This window comes from Danio rerio, chromosome 16 (genome assembly GCF_049306965.1).
Source record: "Danio rerio strain Tuebingen ecotype United States chromosome 16, GRCz12tu, whole genome shotgun sequence".
NCBI classification, from domain to species: Eukaryota; Metazoa; Chordata; class Actinopteri; order Cypriniformes; family Danionidae; genus Danio; species Danio rerio.
In genome coordinates, this window is record NC_133191.1 from 24,790,016 (window position 1) to 24,810,639 (window position 20,624).

At 34.9% G+C, this 20,624-nt stretch overlaps 1 protein-coding gene across 2 annotated transcripts in view; it reads left to right on the plus strand.

Annotated features, from left to right (window-relative positions):
* snx27b (sorting nexin 27b) overlaps positions 1–20,624 on the plus strand; it is a 29,792-nt gene that overhangs the window by 2,287 nt on the left and 6,881 nt on the right. For both annotated transcript variants that reach the window (XM_005158092.5, NM_200540.1), the window contains 7 exon segments: positions 6,979–7,210; positions 7,300–7,492; positions 7,582–7,646; positions 15,277–15,381; positions 15,473–15,551; positions 17,142–17,305; positions 17,930–18,019. In XM_005158092.5, coding sequence (XP_005158149.1) covers positions 6,979–7,210; positions 7,300–7,492; positions 7,582–7,646; positions 15,277–15,381; positions 15,473–15,551; positions 17,142–17,305; positions 17,930–18,019 — 928 coding nt within the window.

Below are 20,624 nucleotides of genomic sequence, written 5' to 3' on the forward strand. Positions count from 1 at the left end.
TGTGAATTCGCAGGTCAGAGTTCACCAATGTTGAAATTAGGGCTGGCCGATTTGGCCTAAAATCTAAATCTCGATTAACTGGACATTTTAACTCGATTACGATTAATGGACGATTATTTTATTGATTTATTTTATGTTTTTGTCTTCACAGTTCACTGAAAAGTTTTGTACAGTAAATATGCTAACATATTACAAGTGAGAGAGCAACGCAGTGGCACAGTAGTGCTGTCGCCTCACAGCAAGAAGGTCGCTGGTTCGAGCCCCACAGTGGTTTTCCCCTACAGTCCAAAGACATGCGGTACAGGTGAATTAGGTAGGCTAAATTGTCCATAGGGTATCTGTTTGAATGAGTGTGTATTGTTGTTTCCCAGAGATGGGTTGCAGCTGGAAGGGCATCTGCTGCGTAAAAACGTGCTGGATAAGTTGGCGGTTCATTCCACTGTGGTGACCCCGCATTAATAAAGATGCTAAGCCGAAAAGAATATGAATGAATGAATGAATTACAAGTGAGAGATTTTTAAATGTGGGGTAGATTACTTGATTTTAAAATAATTTGAGGGAACACACTATTTACTATCTGTAATTATTTATTGAACATCAACATTGAACAACTGTAATTAAAACACACATTGCCTTAAAAAAACAGTCAAAAAAGAGCTAGGAAATAGGGTTAGGCGATGATGACCAATTTGGCATCGTACGATGTCTAATATGAAACATTGTGATGGACAATGGCATCTTCGTCATAGGCGGCGGTAAATAATTATGAACAATTATTTAATTCATACCGAATTAATTACTTATAGCCTACAATTTTAACTACCTGACCTGCATGGTCTTTGTTTTACCCATAAACAAATCATACAGTAAATGAATAAAGATAAGTTACACACATAATTACCACCTGTCTATCCCTTTTTCTGCAGGACACGTAAATAGGCAGTGTGATCTGGGTCGTTATAATGGCGTCCACAAACTTAGTTGGTAAAAGGTGCACAACCAACAGGAACCAACCAACAGTGTCTGAGGTGTTTGCTAAAATTACTAAGTACAAGTGTGAAAGTGAAAGATTTAAGCAGTCTACTGACCCGCTGACTGCCTGGACCCGCTGTCTCGAGCGCATGACAGTGTGTGTGCGTCTGTGTCTGCCTGTGTGTGTGGTCACGTAATGTGCGTTTTCAGCGGTAGTGTGAAAGGAGGGCTGCTCAGAAATGCTAAACGCCAGTGTGGATGTGGATTCTTTTCGTTCTAATGCCATTTAAAAACTAAGACCTATTAGTGTAAACAGGGCCTGAGTGTATTTTTCACGAGTGGATCTGCAACGGTGGCGGGGCAGAGGATCGCGATGCCGGCTCAGCATCGTGGTGTCTGTCAGCCAACGGCGATGGATGATGGCAACGTCTATCGGCCTAACACTACTTGGAAAAGTAATTGAAAAAAATGACCTGGAAAAATTTGATCAATTATAGATTCTGAATATTGAATTCGATTACTTTTCAAATAATCACCCAGTCCTAGTTGAAATGTGAAATTTCTTTGCATAGGCTTGCATTTCTGCTGTGATGCATTTACATTTGTATGAATGGAAGTCAATGGAACAAAAAAAGTGTGACTGGCTTTGTTTCTGGGTTTGGATGTCATCCCTGCAGCGCTGTATATACAGTACCTGAATGAATCTAAAGACTGATTTCTACTTCTGCATTGAGTGATCAGCGTGATCCACGGCGCCTGCCTTGTGGGTGCTGTGCATTTATACTTCTGTTTGCTGTGTTTGTTGCTCTGCAATAACACTTCCGAAACGCAAGCTGAAAGTAGGTTTTTATGTTTCTGTGTATAGTTTCTTTGTGGGTATTATGTTTTTCTGAATGTTCTACCAGTAGCTAAAACTCGCTCATTCAGAGGTGGGAACCAGCAGACGTGCAACAAATTTAATCATAAGGTAAACACAAAATAAAAGCTTACATCTGGGGCCTGTTTCAGAAAAGAGGTTAGTTGAAAACTTAGAGTATTTTAACCCTGAAATGAGAGAAACTCTGGGTTTTCCGTTTCAAAATAGCAGGGGTTGTCACACCCGAGAAGGCAGGGTAAGTCAAGCTTGCTCCTGAAATAGAGTTAACTATAACTCTGAGTCAGTTACCGTGGTAGCTTACTCTGTGAACCTAACCTGGTCAGGAGCAGGTTTTATTCTCTAAACTCTAAGTTTCTATTGGTCTCCGATTTTTTTTTTAAAGACAAAGCGGTATTTCTCGCCTTAGCCTTACATTTCCAACAACCAATTTGAATGCTCATTTTGGATATGCGCATAAAAAAATGATGAAAACGTCATGATGGACATAACTTTTAAAAATAGGCATAAAAAACATGCACATAACCGAGTAGGATAAACTTTTATTCGATAAGAAAAGATGCGTATAAACTGCAATGGAAACACTTTTACTGATCAAGTTCCATATGCACATTAAAAAGGTTTGTTATAAGTGATCATATGAAGATGAAAATGTGTGTGAATGGACAAACCAGCAGGCTGAGCGCACCGTAAAACATCTGAAATGTTGTTTTGGTCATTCTAAAATGCCTTAACCATGTCAGTATTAATGTTGTTATATTATTAATGACCTCCAGAAAGTCTGGAGCGTGTCAAGAGCATCTGTTCTCTGCGTCTCATGGCTTTAAATGCCATCACGTGTTCATTGTGTATCAGCATTGTACGTTTATTAAATAAAGAAAAGATTTATGCAGCTTCCTCTACCTCTGCAAATTCTGGTTTTACTGTTGATATTTGGTAGCGTATTTTATGTAATTTAATACAATTAAAAATTAAAATTAAAAATTAATGCAAATTCCCCACTTTTTCTTGTAAAAATTTTATAAACGTCACACACTACATTACTTATTTTGTTATACTTAAATATTGAAATACTTTAAATGTAAAATTACACATTAACTTGAGCAGCTATGTTTTCCCACACTAACTGTCAGTGTTTAACTGATGCACATTTTGGTGGCTTATATCAAAGATCTTGTGCTTTCAGCCATGACCCAAAGCTCATGACCATAGGTGAGAGTAGGAACGTAGATTGATTAGTAAATCGAGAGCTTTGCCTTTCGGCTCAGCTCCTTCTTTATCACAACGGACCGGTATCCATACATTACTCACATTCTATCCTTCCCTCACTTCTGAACAAAACCACAAGATCCACCTGGGGCAAGGACTTTCCTTCAACCTGGAGATAGCAAGCCACCTTTTTCCGGTGAAGCACCATAGTCTAGAACTTGGAGATGCTGATTCTCATCTCAGCCTCGTTCTAACACTCGGCAACAAACCTCCCTTGTGCATGTTGAAAGTTCATGTCCGATGAGGCCAACAGAACAACATCATCTGTGAATAACAAAGTACATTTTCGCCAAATGACTTAAATAGCTCTATTTAGAAAGAACTCATTCATTTAGGTTGATCTGGGTGCTTCTGTAAGGGAGTGAACCATGCACAAAATTTAATAAAGAAATTGCAAGCATGGGTAAATGGAGTGGTGCGGTGAAATGCTAAAAGTGAAAGTGCTAATAGTGAAATAAATGGTGCTTTATGGTTTTCTGGGAAGTTAAACAGTATTCAGGTACAGAAATTGAATAATCAAATCATTTAAATGCTCACACAGCCACAGGCCATGAAAAGACACGCAGACAATAAGCTTTTACTCTATTATGGTTGATCTCTGCAATACTCCACAAATCTAATGTGTTCTGAACTGTGGTTCCTGCTAAACCTTAATAGCACTCAACATTGGACATCCTGTGATGTGACTAAAGCAAATATGATTTGATATTGATGCTGGAATATTACTGTGTTTATGTTATAAATATGCATTGTTAAAGCTAAATGTTATGTCAAATGGGGCTACACAATATTGGATAAATCTGACATTGCAATATTTTGGTTTTCCACGATTATACATTGCAATATGAATATAATTGCACAAGATGACTCTGAAAATAATTTAGAATTTTACATTGTTTGGGATGATTTTGTAGGGAAGTTCACCTGCATAAAAAAAATTTAAATTTATCGAAAAGATTATATTGAAAGATAATGCATTGAAAACAATAAGGCAAGTTTATATGGCACATTTCATACACATGGTAATTAAAAGTGTTTTACATAACCAAGAATAAAAGAAACCAGGATAAAAATGATTAGAACAAAGATAAAAATGAAGTAATCAGGGCATTATGGTTTTTGGTGGAGTCTAACAATATTATGGTACAGGATTTCATTAAATTAAAGATAAAATAACATGGTGTAGTGTTCTTTGCGTAAATAATTAAATAAACCTTGAATAGTGCCAATTAAAAAATTTTTTGTGCCCAAATGATTCAAATTCACTTGCGATGTGACTTGCAGATTTGCACATTGCCATATTGATGCTGAAATGATATATTGTTCAGCTTTCAGATGTGGAAGTGCTTTTGGACTGAGGCAGTTTGGGAGCAGTTTATCCTGCTCTCCTCTATTCTATGAACTGTCAAAGAGAAGAAGAACGTAGGCTGGGTTAGAGACATAGTTGAAATGCCTCCATGGGCAACAAATAAAATGGTTCACTTGCTCTTTTATTCACTGTAAAGGGAAAGAGTGAGGATGCGGTTGGTTCAGCCTTTCTGAGAGTGGCTGATCGAGAAAATCTTTGAGTGTCTGTGAGAAACAAAAGATTGCATGTTAATGCACTGATGATTGTGGTTGAGTAATTCTTGAACACTTTGTTTGTACCATTGATCTTACATTGTATTTGCTGAAAACTTTTTTTGGACAGCTTGTTTGCTTTTGAGGTACTTCTTAGGTCATCAGGGTAGAAGACTTTTGATTAAGTCCTTCTCAGAGAACTTTGGCAGTAATGAAACCTGATTTTAAGCAGAAGTAAATAATAAAAAAGAAGATGAATATATGTGATATATATTCATTCATTCATTCATTTTCTGTTTCGGCTTAGTCTCTTTATTAATCTGGGGTCGCCACAGCAGAATAAACTGCCAACTTATCCAGCACGGAAAATGTGTAGAAAGGTGTTGTTAATTTTTTTCTTTTCTTTCTTTTTGTTTATTTATTTATTTATTTTACAATAAATGATAATTAAGAAACTGTTATTAAATATCTAGTACAACTGACTTTTTTTCTACTTCAGTACAAGATTAAAAAGATGTTTAGTTGAAACTATTCTAGGTGATTTAATAAAAATTAAAGCGAACAGTGATACAGGCTCTTTATGATACAGTACATTGTACATTGACTGTTGCCATGAATAGCCAATGCTGCTGATATGGCAATAAAACAACTTCATTCATGTTTAGCTGCTTTGACACAATCTACCTTGTGAAAAGCTCTATAGAAATAAAGATGAGTCGAATTAAATTTTTAAAGAGAACAAGGCTGGGATGAGAATCAGATTTCTGACTGGTCTCTTTAAAAATATTAAGTTGCAGTGGGTAGCATGATCGCATCAAAGCAAGGAGGTTGCTGGTTTGAGCCTCGGCTGGGTTAGTTGGCATTTCTTTGTGGAGTTTGTATGTTCTCCCTATGTTCGCATGGGTTTCCTCCGGGTGCTCTGGTTTTCCCCACTGGTCCAAAGACATACGGTATAGGTGAATTAGGTAAACTAAATTGCCCATATGTATGACTGTGAATGAGTGTGTATGGATGTATCCCAGTGATGGGTTGCAGCTGGATGGGCATCTGCTGCATAAAACATATACTGGATTAGTTTGCGGTTCTTTTCGCTGTGGTGACCCCAGATTAATAAAGGGACTAAGCTGAAAAGAAAATGAACAAATAAATGAATATATTTAAATTAATTAATTAAGATGTTCTCATGAGATGACTGAGAAGGTCTTAATCAAAGTCATCTGCCCTGATAACCCTGGAAAAAAAGGATTTAAAGGAATACTGGTCTGTCAAATAACGAACATTACTTGAGAAATATTTTAAAAAGAATAGAAATGGCTAATAATAATTTTGACCTACTATATATGTTTTAGACAGACAAAGAAAACAAATTTTAGTGTTCATATAATATTTCCTAAAAAAAGTTTTCTTCAGGAGAAAGTATGAATTATTTTAGTTTGTCTGAAATAAAATCAGTTATTTTTCTCAAAACAACCACTTTAATTTAAAATTAAAACGTGATATAATATTATATTATTATTATTATTTATTATTATTTATTAATTTTATTTATTTATTTTTTCATTCATGATCATGTGATGGCAAAGCTGAATTTTTAGCACCCTTTATTTTTCATTATTACAAATAATGTAACATTGTTTTGGCACTCAAGAATTAAACTTTTTCATCAATGTTGGACAATGGATGTGCTGCTTAATTTTTTCTGTAAATTTTAATTTTGTAAACAATGCAAGTGCATCAGCGTTTCTTTCTGAATGCGTTCTTTTTTTCATTTGTTTATATTAGTTATAATCTGTCGTTTTTTAGAAAACAAGAAAACAAGTTGGAAATTATAGCTAATTATGTAACTCTATATTCATTCATTTTTGTTTTTTTTATGAAAAGGACATTTGGTACAAATTTGTCTAGTAGTTTATAACTCTTACTCTTGCTTTCAAGGTTACATTTCTAAGTTTTCTTTAAAAAAAAAAAATTTAAAAAAAAAAAATTTCTGTGGAATCACAGCACAGGACTAAAAGAGTGGGTAGCAGTTCTTTCAACTCTCCTGAAACTCTTATGCTGGCAGAAGCCCAGCTTGCTGTATTTATTATTGAGCCCTGAAAAGATTAGACCAGGAAAAAGGAGACCTAGGAACCTCACCCTAGTAGTAGTTAAGATTTAGGAGACATCTGATCTGAACCTAACTCTCTAAAAGCTCCCAGAAAGCCAGGATTTCTAGCATTAACCATTTGACATCACATTCATCGAAGGTGTTGGCTGAGAGCATAAGCTTAATTCTGTAACCAGATCCTTCTTTTTGTCCACAGAAACGGGGTGAATGTGGAAGGGGCCACTCATAAGCAGGTGGTGGATCTAATTCGAGCAGGAGAGAAGGAGTTGGTCCTGGCCGTCCTGTCAGTTCCGCAGCCAGAAACAGACAGTCTTGATCCTGGAGACGACGGCTCCTCACAGTCCTGCTATGACTACAGTGACAAGCAGGCCGTGCCCATCTCTGTGCCCACTTACAAACACGTGGAGCAGAGTGGGGAGAAGTTTGTTGTGAGTGCTGTGCCTTTTTTATGCCACAATTAAGTCTGATGTTATCCCCGGATAATTTCAGAATTATTTTCCTTTATTGTGTGTGTCAGGTCTACAACGTGTACATGGCAGGCAGGCAGTTATGCTCAAAGCGCTATCGGGAGTTTGCCATCTTGCATCAGAATCTAAAGAGAGAATTTGCCAACTTTGCATTTCCCAAGCTGCCAGGGAAATGGCCTTTCTCCTTGTCTGAGCAACAGCTAGATGCTCGCAGGCGAGGCCTGGAGGAATACTTGGAGAAAGGTAGGAGAAGATGGCACAGGAAGGGGTTTTAAGATGAAAATCTGGAATATAATTGTTAACGAATGTTTCCAACATGTTCATTTCACTAGTATGCTCTGTTCGGGTAATCGGGGAGAGCGACATCATGCAGGAGTTTCTGTCGGAGTCTGATGAGGTAAGCCATTTTGTGTAGTAAAAGTAAACTGAACTGAAAACTACACTGAACTGTGATTACTGAAACAAAGTGGTTTTAATTGACCACAACTTCATTAATGTTAAGCTGCTTTAAAACAATCTACATAGTAAAAAGCTCTATAGAAATAAAGATGAGTTTAATTCAATTTTTAAAGAGAGATCAGTCAAAAATCCTCAGGCCATCTAAGGCAGAGGCGTCAAACTCCGGGAGGGCCACAGCTCTGCACAGTTTAGCTTTAACCCTAATTAAACACACCTGATCAAACTAAGAGTTCTTCAGGCTTGTTTTAAACCTCCAGGTAAGTATATTGAAGCAGGGTTGGAACTAAACTGTACAGGGCTGCGGCCCTCCAGCAAGTTTGACACCCCTGATCTAGGGTATTGCTGACTTTTTAATAATTTTTATTTGTTTATTTGTTACTTCGGTACAAGATTAAAAAAAGATGTTTAGTTGAAACTCTTCTTGGTAATTAATAAAATTCAAGTGAACAAAAATTATACCCAGGCTTTTTATGATACAGGACATTGACATCTTATGAATTAAAACATCAGTCAGTCTTTTCAGGAAAATTAACATTGTTTACAATGCTTTTACCTTTAAGGGCTGGGTCATACCAAGCTGACTCCAAACAACTAGCACTACTGATACCCAACTGTGCTGTTGACTAACTCACGTATAGACCAAAAGCTGTGCATGAACACACCTAATGGATAAAAGCTGACTGAAACGAGAGCGGCTCTAAAAAAGCGGTTCTTTCTGCTCCGCGGAGGGCAGTAGTCTGTTTTCTCATTCTGCAAAGGGAAATCGAAATTCCGACACACAGACAAAGCGTATACAAAGTAGCTTTTAGTATTATTGTCACAGTAATTGTCCCTCACCAAAGAGGGATTAGCTCGTCCAAATATGTCCCATAATTTAATTATCCACATCATTTGCAAATATTTAAAGGGCACCTGTTTTACCCCTTTTACAAGATGTAAGATAAGCAATTGGTGTCTACCGGAATGTGTCTGTAAAGTTTCAGCTTAAAGTACGCATCAGATAATTTATTATAGCCTAAGATTCTGCCCATTTTGGTGTCTGAATACTCTGTAGCTGTTTTTGTAGCCTGTGGTTTTAAATCCAAATGAGCTGCTTCTCCCCACCCCCATATGCGTGTCTGCTTGTGTGTTACGTCAGATAAACAGCACAGTGACAGACAGACTTGGATGAAGCTAAAATACAGCTCATTAGTCAAAAATACCAATTAAATTTATTTGATGTATTTGTGTTGGAGTTTATTCAAGCCTTTCTGAAATGAGTCACACACAAATGCTGTTTGCAGTGCACACACACACACACACACACACACATACACATATTAGCGTTTATTTACAACATGCAGCTGTGGTGATTATAGCGGTTAAGAATTACATATCGATTTTACTGTCTTTGTTACTAACATGCTCTGTTTTAAAAGCGTTTTAAACTTATAAAACTTATAAAAATCACAGAGAGTTGTAACATATTAATTCCAGTTCATTTGCAAAAGTCATGTTCTGTAGATGTGTATACATGTTATTATAGAAACATTCAATTTGACTATAGAATCAATTTGGTGGGCGTGGAAAACCATGTTGCGGTGGGCCTCAAAACTACTTGGATTTGTGTCCTATTTTAACATCAGGAATTTTTTAAAAAGAGACATGTTAGGTTTATATGACTCCAAAATGAAAGTGGACATACCATACCTACAGACAGTTCTGTAAAACAGCTTCCAACAGTTGATTATCATCATAGGTGCCCTTTAAGAAATGTAGCTACATTGGCCTCTTTGTGACCCTACTTGGCTTGAATTGTTTACTTGCTTATGCTCTGATTTGTTGCTGAACAACCAGTCAGAGTGCTCTCTTCGGCCTGATGCCAATTCTACACATCGAATCCGGCCAATGAGCTCCACTGTTGACCTGATAAGAGGCAAAGTGTGGAACACACCAAATAAATTAGCTGGACAGGCGAAGCCCAATGGCCAACCATCGGCTAAGTGTGTCCTGGACCTAATCTGCACCCTCTGCAAAAACTACCCTGATAACCATCTATAGCACTAACTTCATCGATATGCAGATGCTGTTTGTTTGGAGGCTGAAACCCATTTAAAAAACAAATATTGTGAGCACACAAGCAATTTTGTGTCCGCATTATGAAAGTGTACAAAAAGAGCTTGCTGCTAAATGGAATGTTTACAGACGGAGGTGTCTAAACGACCTTCCTGCGTCTGAATATTCCTACTTGCATTCATGAATTAAGTGAAAAACAGTACGTGAGCTGAGAATGATATCAGAATTCATAGTATTCGTGAAACAAGTGACCGAAAGTTCCCAGATGACCTGCAACTTTCAGTGATGTTCTCACGACCACACACTAGCCCATCAGGCCACAGGAGAGGACTTATGAAAGGCAGTGAAGCAGCTGATGCAGTAAGACAGTGACAACAGGGCATGTAATATGTGCTGATTTTATTCAGAGAGTTATTTTTTTATTTTTCGTTAAATGTTTGCGAAGTAATTTCAATCCTATACATTCAATATAGTAAGTATAGGGTTGTCTTGGTGACAACATTTCTGTTGTGATATATTTAGATGATTCAATAGCGTGATTTATACGGTATTACCACCAAATATCCCCTCATATAAAGGTACAGGTGAATTGGGTAGGCTAAATTGTCCGTAGTGTGTGAATGTGTGTGTGGATGTTTCCCAAAGATGGGTTGCGGCTTGAAGGGCATCCGCTGCATAAAAAACTTGCTGGATAATTTGGTGGTTTATTCCGCTGTGGCGACCCTGGATTAATAAAGGGACTAAGCTGACAAGAAAGTGAATTATTTGAATAGCCTACATAAATTTTAGATTTTCATTTTCAGTTTGTTTCAATTTATTATTATTATTATTATTATTATTATTATTATTATTATTATTATAAAGTAATAGGCCTAGTATATGCACATATGTGTTTATATAAATAAATAAACAGATAAATAATTGAATAACCTAGCCATTAAATGTGCATTAGATTGTGAGAATCAGCTCTTTGGTAAAGATATGGCTACTGAGAAAGCACAGTTGATTTAAAAAGAAATCGCACATTTCCGCAGTAAAGTGCGTCAAAGCACAACATGGTCTAACACAAGAAATACATTGCCAGCAGGGGGCAGTTATGTAACATGGTGAGCATACTGAAATGATACAGTAAATTGAGCACGTAAGCTACCTGTAAACTGTGTGAAAACGGCATTCTTTAGGCAGCTGTGTGTATTATCTTTTACTATATAGTTTAACTGTTTAGAATGCCAATTTCAGAGTGTCTTTTTAGGCGAAGTGCAAATAGTGCACCTTGTTGGAACAAGCTAGTCAAGTGCTTCTCTCCATCGCCATGTTTTAAGGCAGTCGATCATTAACTCGGTTCGAATCCAGCGTCTAATGAACATGTGTTTCTTTTTCCCCCACTAAATAAATATAAACTTTGAGGATACAAATCCAAAGATTCAAATGTGATTCACATAGAATTATTCAAAGCTTATGCTTAACCTACATATTTGTCATGCAAATAAAACGGTAAGTGTAAAGCAATCCTGTTTTATATTATCACGTGGCTAACAATAACAATATAAACACAGTATTTTATTATTTGAGTAAGGTAGCTATATCTGAAGCTGAGGCATTAACTTAAAAAAAAACACAACACATCAACACGGGTCTTAAAAACGAAACGCAAGTTTATTGGTACTCTAAAACACAACAAACTAATCTACATATAACATACAAACGCACATACACACAAGAAGTTTGATGTGAGTTATGACGGTGAACGAGTAAGGATTCAACTTGGGGCTGGGCGATTTGGCAAAAAAAAAATCTAGGTTTTTTTATAAAGTTTGACCGATTTCGATTTTTTAAAAATTGTGTTACTAGTCTTCTCAAAACATTACAACAACATGACTGAAGTAACATTCTCTTTAAAAGTAACTTGAAAAACCATCTGGTTAAGGAACATTGTATATTTAATGGCCATGTCATACAAAAAACGGTTAAGGTGTAAATAAATGTAAAAAAAAATTTATGAGTTAAATAGCGTTGCTGAAGATTTGAATAAGAAATATTTGTGTAAATATTGCAGTTGCAGGAATACAGAGGTAGTTTTTAATTGGATGAAATTTTTTTTAGTCTTATGCCTTTCCCAGAATATAAAAATAGAGTCTGTTTTTTTTATCTCTAAATAAATGAAAAATAACTGTCTAGCCTACTTTTTAAAATATTTTTTGTTTATTAAATGAGAAATTCAATTGATAGTATATTAATTTTTGTAATTTTAATATAATTTTAAATTGAAATGACTTTGGCTACACTGCTTGTAGTGTACATAAAATTGATAGGTGCCGATTGTTCTTTTGCCAGATTTCCTTCACTAGATAGACAGCATAACAGAGGCCAAAAGGCTTTTTTTATCACTATCACAGCTGTGTTTGACAGATTTTGCTAAGGCTTCAGATTTTAGCTACTCCTGACTGTTGGCTAGTAGCGGCCTCAGTTGTCCTTTTTGAGGTTGCTCTATGATTTGCTTGTTAGTTGGGCAGCTGCGCTTCAATAGCTGCATGCAGACCTCAGATCTGATGTATTGCTGTGTGTCACAGGGACCTTTTATTTTGTATATTGGCTCATCTATATTGGCTTTTCGCTCAGTTGAAAGTCGAAATTTTGCCAAACTTGTGATATAACTTTTGGTTTTGGGACAAGAGTCTGTCATTGCCTCAAACACCGAATACAAACAGTTGGCAGGGGGAAAAAATCACATTCAAAACACTTTTGCATGCATTAATAATTTAGCATTCAGTGCACAATTATTAAGTGTGAAAAAGAAATGCATTGCATTAGAAACAATTACTATTACAGGTCAAGTTGCTTTCATTCCTCGGTGGTTGACTTTTCAATTGTGCAGTATTCCAAAATCGCTACTGCCTTGAGTGTGTCCCTACTTTACATTACAGTGTATGGATTTGGGGTCGCTCATTTGGTGAGTAAAAAAAAAAAAGAAAAATGGGATGAAACTACACCCTTGGGCAGTAGAGACTTTAAGGAAAATGTGTTGATTAAATCACAAAAATGACTGAAATAGTTGCCTGCTGTAGTCCTCCAAAAATTTAATCACTGATATTTTTTACTGATACCATTATCACGTGTGAACTGATACACTGAACAGCAATAAAGGTGATCTGTCATATTTTTAGATTCTGTGGTGACTTCATGGCCCCCAGGGCTTCTGCCTCCTGGAGTTTTGGGCTATTTGGTGTTGTGATCAAAGGGATTCGTAGTGTTGACTCTTTTATTCAATGTCTGCATCTCTAAGTTACTACTGTATTTGTTACAGTTTATCAGTTCACAATATTTAATACTGGCTACATTATGATGTAGCATTCTTTGTAAATACTATAGTATATAAAATATAATAAAGATTGCTGTAGTGTGGTTCCGAAAACACTAGTATAGTATCTGAGAGTTGTCCCTCCTAAAACATAATTAACCCTTTGACTGTCCCTCTACCAAACCGTTGGCCATGTTTTTACTGTTTTAAATAATGACTGTTTTAAATAATGGTTTACACACACAACAGTATTGGTTTACAAAAAAATCAAACAAAAATAATCCTGTTGCCCTTCTACATTTGATTTAGGGTTTTATTTTAAAAAAAGACAAAACAAGAAAACTTGTTAAATGAGAATCTAAAATATCGTACTTATATATATATTGATTATGTTTTAAATAAATTGGTCTTACACTTCATATTTTCAGGTTTTTCATAGTATATGTATTAATTCTGGTACTTTTACCATAAACCAATATATCAACCATTTGGTACAGGCTGATATTTTAGAAATTATGGGATGTGTTGAAAAACAACTGCACTGAGTGTGTTAACTAGCGACATTAGGTGTTAAGAAATGCAATCCAAGCATTTTTTTTCTTGGTGGGGAAGTAAGGGATTAAAAACTACCCTTCGTGTTGTAAATAGCAATGTTTTATATTTTAAATAATTGTGAAGGTAGTAAAATAACACAAACAAGGTAAAATGTTTTGAAAGCTTGGAAACATTTTAAAACTCTTTTTTCATGTTTGTGTTATGAACACAAATTAAATAATTGTGCAACTCACAGAGTTGTGGCAGGTAGTCTACTTGTGCCAAGAAACTCTTGCCATTTAATGGTGGTTTACTGTAACCAAAAACCTCATATCATAAATCAGTGTTAGTCATTGAGCTGTTCGCCTGCAATAAACGGTAACAGTACAGCATCATGAAACATCTCGCATGTTCAATAGCAGAATGCCGTTGCTGTTCCATCAGCAGCTGCTTGCTCAAAGTCCTTAATGACTATATAGCCGTTCATCCTCATTAATCACATGACCACTCTGTCTGAACATGCAGGGTTTGTCCTCTGGGGCTGGGACACCAGGACTGATTTTAAGCATCTTAGGATGGTAAAAATGTTTTGTGTCCCCGTTTTATTCCATTCCGTTTATTCTGTAACTGACTAGTACGTGGATCTCTACAGTGGTGATGTTTTTTTTTTTTTTTGTATGCTAGCCCAGAAATAAGCATCACCCCACTTTCAATGATAAAAACCTAATAGAAATATTTAATTTATTTTTAACGTTTTTTTTTAAATATAAAACATCAGCCTGCATCATCAGTTTATAGTCTTCTACAATTTGTTTAACATGATGTACTACACTATTGAAATCAATTTGTGTCACAAATTTTAAAGCCTAAATGCATTGTATTGGATTTAGGGCTGCAAGATATTGGAAAAATCTACAATTGTGATATTTTGTTTTGCTGCGATTATAAATATAATCAGGTAATAATAATTGTAATTTAATTAATTTAATGATTCAATAGCTCAGATTATTTGAATTGCTCTATTTGGAAAGATTTCATTCATTCAGATCGACTGAGACGATCAAGTCTTTTTCTACGCAGTACATTGCATAATTTATAATAAATTACAAGCAAAAAGTAATATTGTAAATGAAATAAATAGTTCTTTATGTTTTTAAGGTTTTCAACAGAATTCAAGTGCCGAAAATAAACAATCAAACATCAAATAGCTTGGTCATCATTGTATAAATATTTAAAAAAAAAACAATCAACTTCAATAATATTCTTTATTCTTTAATAAATATTCAAAACCTGTGATGGTACTTTTACAGATACACACATAGCGATCTCGATGTTCTAATGATATATTGTTTAGCCCTAATTGGATTGCATAAAAGCAACTACCTAATAAATAAAAATGTAAAAAAAAATTATCAGATCAAAAGCAGGTCATTGCAAATGTGAAATATGGAAATTACAAGAACACTGAGCCCTGAAATATGTGCTGAAGTTATATTTATTTGATGAAAGGCAGCATTTGTGGTCATATTGTTATTTGTGCACACATTTGCATGTTTGGTCTCGTGGTTGTGAGTGTGATTCTGTACCTTGTCGGCACACAGTGTACAAGTGGCCTACAGTGCTGCTCTGTCTGTCTGTTTGGACTGTATTTTTAGGTCTCTGCCTCTCTCAATTTTCCTAGAACTATAATGGCGTTTCTGATGTGGAGCTAAGGATAGCCATGCCAGACAAAACTACAGTTACAGTCCGAGTACGGAAGAATTGCACAACAGACCAGGTCTACCAGGTACCAGGTTTACAACATGTGACACTTTACAGCAAATGCTTCAGTTTCCAAATCCACACATTTTATTCTTCCTCACTGTTTCTTTTTTCAGGCCGTAGTAACAAAGATTGGGATGGACAGCATTACTGCAAGTTATTTTGCTCTGTTTGAAGTCATTAATCACACTTTTGGTAAGAGTTTATCTTTGTTTTGTCCTGTTTGGCAGTTTTAACAGAAATATTTGGACTATTTTGTAGTAGTATCTTTGTAGTCATTATTACTCACCCTGTTTTGTTTCAATGCTGAGAAGGATATCAGTATTTATAATATTCGTAAAACAATACTACACAAATTTGCATGCAGTTCGAATGCTGGAGTTGAGTATTCCAACATAACCAGCAACCTTCTTGCTATGAGGTGACAGCACTACCTACTGCACCACTGCGTCGCTATATATATATATATATATATATATATATATATATATATATATATATATATATATATATATATATATATATATATATATATATTAGAATTAAATTTTTCCCAAAAATAAATAAATAAATAAAATACTGAAGCACTTGACTAAATTATATTTGAAAATATTAAAACAGAAAATGTTTTTAAAACGGTACTTTAAAAGCAAAATAAAACTACACAATTTTCTAATCAAATAAAAGGCAGATTTGGGAAGCATCAGAGATTAAAAAAAAAAAAAAAGAAAAGAAAATTTATGTGGACACTAAAGTCTTTCATGTGAGGGAAAAAATATCTTGGGTGTACAAACAGTTACTTGTAATTCATATCTAAAGGTAATTTATGTGTATTAATATAATTTAGTATTATGTGTGTGTGTTTGTATACTGTTGAAGTCAGAATTATTAGCCCCAGATTTTTTTTAATATTTTCCAAATGATGTTTAACAGAGCAAGGACAGTGTATCTGAAAATATCTTTTCTTCTGGAGAAAGTATTATTTGTTTTATTTAGGCTAGATTAAAAGCAGATATACATTTTTTTAAACACCGTTTTAAGGACAGAATTATTAGCCCCTTTAAGCTAAACATTTTTTCGGTAGTCTACACAACAAATCATCGTTATACAATAACTTGCCTAATGGTGGTGGTCTAAAAAAACAAAACAAAAAAATCAAACAAAACAAACCCATCAAATCCTGTAACTGACTGCAAAGAATTTGCAACCATGTTTGATTCGTTTATTTTTTTTGGTCCATTAACAAGTGGGAGGCACACATGCAAACCATTTAATTACTACAGCGTTCACCTGATTTGGATGTAAACACCCTCAAATTAAAGCTGACAGTCTGCAGTTAAAGCATATCTTGCTTGTTTAATTTTAAATCCATTGTGTTGGTGTTTAAAGGTGTGTGTTAAAAGGTTAGGAATAAGGTTAGATTGCCACGCAACAAAAGACTGTCTTCATTTACTCACCCTGCATGCCATTCCAAATTCCAAAAATTTCTTCATTTAAAACACTAATAAAGATGTTTCTAATAAATTCTGAGGGTTTTCTATCACTAGTCAGCCTAAAACTGCGATAAAGAGATCATATAGAATCAAGTGGTGTAATATCAGTCTTCTGAAGATACTTAGTCCCTCTTAAATTAGAAGCAGATTTAGTTGAAGCTTTTATTCATCTATAAAACCTATTTACTTTTGAATTGAAGTGACATAAGGGGTAGATCTATGCGTTACAATGTAATAATATATTAAACTTCCTTATATAATTCTTGAAATACTCTGACTCTTGATCTTTCAGCACGCAAACTGGCTCCAAATGAGTTTCCCCATAAGCTGTATGTGCAGAACTACACGTCTGCTGTCCCAGGCACCTGCCTAACTCTCCGCAAGTGGCTCTTCACCACAGAAGAAGAGATTCTGCTCAACGACAATGAGCTGGCCATCAACTACTGCTTTCATCAGGTCTGTCTTTGTGTGTTTGTGTGTTTGTGTGTGTGTGTGTGTGTGTGTGTGTGTGTGTGTGTGTGTGTGTGTGTGTGTGTGTGTGTGTGTGTGTGTGTGTGTGTGTGTGTGTGTGTGTGTGTGTGTGTGTGTGTGTTTAAGCTAATGTAGAGTTGTGGGTTTGCATTTTTAGTTTAGTTTTGATGTATGTTTTATGGCTGCACAATACATAGTTTCAGCATTGATATCACAAATCGTAGCAGGCACAATAATTTGTCATTGCAAAGTTTGTCCATAATGTATGGAAAGTTGATCATTTGCTTGTTATTAGACCTGTGATGATTATTAAGCATTTCAAGAGAGCTTTAAAGCACAAAAATTCTAATATTTGCAGCTTTGGATTACAAAGATTATTTATATTTAATTATTCGTATTATTATTATTATTATTATTATTATTATTATTATTATTATTATTATTATTATTATTTTTATGATATATTCGCTAAAGGCTATACAGTGATATTTTGCATTTTATTAATTATGTTTTGTGTCTGAATACCATACAACTTCTTTGAAAATCGCAATATTCATTTTTTGCAATATCGTGCAGCCTTAGTATGTTTACACATGTCTTCCCTGTAAGGCTCTGGATGATGTAAAAAAGGGATTCATCAAAGTGGGAGAGAAGTCATATCAGCTCCAAAAGCTCACTGAACAGAGGAAAATGACCATGGTGAGTCTTCAGACAATACAGATTTACAGTTAGTGGAAGTAGTTTATAGTCATTTCCGTCATATTACATTTCTATTGATTTAACACTTGCTGTATATTATGAGCAATTCCATGCGAATGCCACTCTTGCTATAAAGTTTTTACCAAAATTTGTTTGTATGTTGATTGTGTAGGCTTGTATTTTACAGTACTTTATAACAATTCAAAAATGGTTCGTTATCAAACTATTTGATTTGATTTACCAAAATCAGTGCCAGTTTGACATTACATTCATAACTGAGAGATGTCTCATCCATAAAGCTTTTTCCTCATGGATATAAAATAAAATGAACAACTTTCTTCTGTTGAACGCCAACTCTTTTTCTTTTGCTTAGTATTATTTCTTTTGGATTGTGCGAAGTATGTTGTATACTGTGAACTCGCATACTTTTTTGGTCACATCCGTAAACCATGTTTATTTCTTTCATTTAAGATATATAAAGCGTTTACAGATTTATATTTTTTCTGATTTCTCAACTCTGTGGTTAGACATTTTGGAAAATATGAGTTCATGTTTCAATATACTGTAAATATACATTATCTGTGAATTTGTGTGTCAAATTTTTTACTGCAATTGTCACATTCATAACACTGGAATTGCTCATATGCATGTTTACATTTGATTAGACAATATTTATGCAGCATGAACTCATGAAATTAAACATGTTTATTAGCATTTTATTTGAATAATAAATTTTTAATATTTGATTATTAAACCAAATTGATACCGATGATAAATGATTCAAATTTGTGCAGAAAATTAAAATATTAGAAAAAACTTTATAGATCGAGACAGGCGTAATTATGCTGACAATTCAGCTTTGCTTTCAGAACAATACATTGTTTTATAATGTATACGATATTATAATATCCATTAATATTACATAATTACATTTTTTTGCACTTTGAGCATGAGAAACTTTCAAAAACATTTTACCTAACTTTTAAACATTTGTGTAATCAAATGCATTGGTTACTTACCCTTATAACATGTCATGTTGTATTATATGAGCAGAATTGTAATCTTGAAGAGCCCCTATTGTGCATTATGTATTATTGTGCATCATATTTTGATTTTTGGGGTCTCCAACAAAAGCTGATATGTATGCAAGGTCAAAAAACACTTTCATTGTCTTATAATAGAGCTACACGATTCTGGCTAAAATGAGAAGTTTGTATGTGGTGTTTTGTGTCGACGTTGATATTGTAGCGAAATTAGCTCAGTTTATGAACATTAATGATCAATAATAACGAGTTATTTATAATTATTTATATTTTGAATTAACTTATTTTTAATTTGACTAAATAAATATAACAATGACCTCGCCAGCTCATCTGAGCGGACTCTGTAATTATTTATTAATTTAGAAAGGGAATTATAACTACTTCTTGTAAAGTAGATTAATCATTTACAAGTTTGGTCAAAATTAATATCAGCTTGTGGCAAAAATCGATCATTTAAGTGACTTTTTCTTTGAGGCAAACAAGAACAATCCAGTGTGATTATAATGGAATTTATTGACTAGTCTGCCATATGACAAAAAAACGTACAAACATAACAACAAAAACAGAAAAGAGAGCGAGAAAATTAAGAGTTTAGATAAAAGAATGTCAAATCTATCTCAGTTGCACACAACTATTCAGGACAACCAAGATTACAAAAACACCCTTTTGATAAAGAGGGCGCACAGCTTTAACGCTAAACTAAATACCTGGATTTAGTTGTTCTTTCTCAGGCTCTCTTTGTCCGAGTTTCTCTGATGCATGGAGGATGTAGTTCTTTAAGATGTCCTTCCTTGATGCGTGGAGCTTGCGATGCAGATCGGAGGATACGCGAGAGGCAAACTTTAAACTGAGTTTACTTTGCTGGAAAAATAAGAAAATGTGGACTCAGACGTGTCACCCGGATACAGAAATGCGGGGGCACCCCTAGAGACCTTTCAGAGATCTTTCTGTCCAGAGCTTTGGGCATAGATCGGTTTTAACTGTGGGTCAAGTCACACACATCTTCTACTGACTGACCTATGGGTTATGGCCAAGTTTGAGCGGGAGATTTTCTTTGTCTCTGGACCGCTCGTATGCATAATAAGGGACCTCCCTTAACACACAGATTGACCTTAACTATGAGCATTAAATAATGCAAACTGTACAAGTTATTATCATGCACTCAGCATCATGTGTTGTAAAATAGCAGGAGAAACGTAATGATACTAAACACGACACTCTAAACACATATTAGCTAGCATTTAACCATTTCTAGACTATATAAGACTTAAGAAGGACTTCATTAGTGCATGCATATACTAGTTTAACTACTTTTGCTATAGGGCAGAGCATATAGATTACAAACACGCATTACATATAATTTAGAGTTGGTTTTTGAATTCTAATAGTTCTTTTCAATAGTGTAATAAGCATCTCAGGGTGTCATGCACAGCGACCTTTGCTCCAGACTTTCTAGAGCCAATAGGCAAACTTTTAAGCCAGAATAAAATATGGGCTGAAGAAAAGGGACTCCCTTTGTTCAGCTGTGGCTCATATGTTACAATTTAAACAGATTGTCAGAT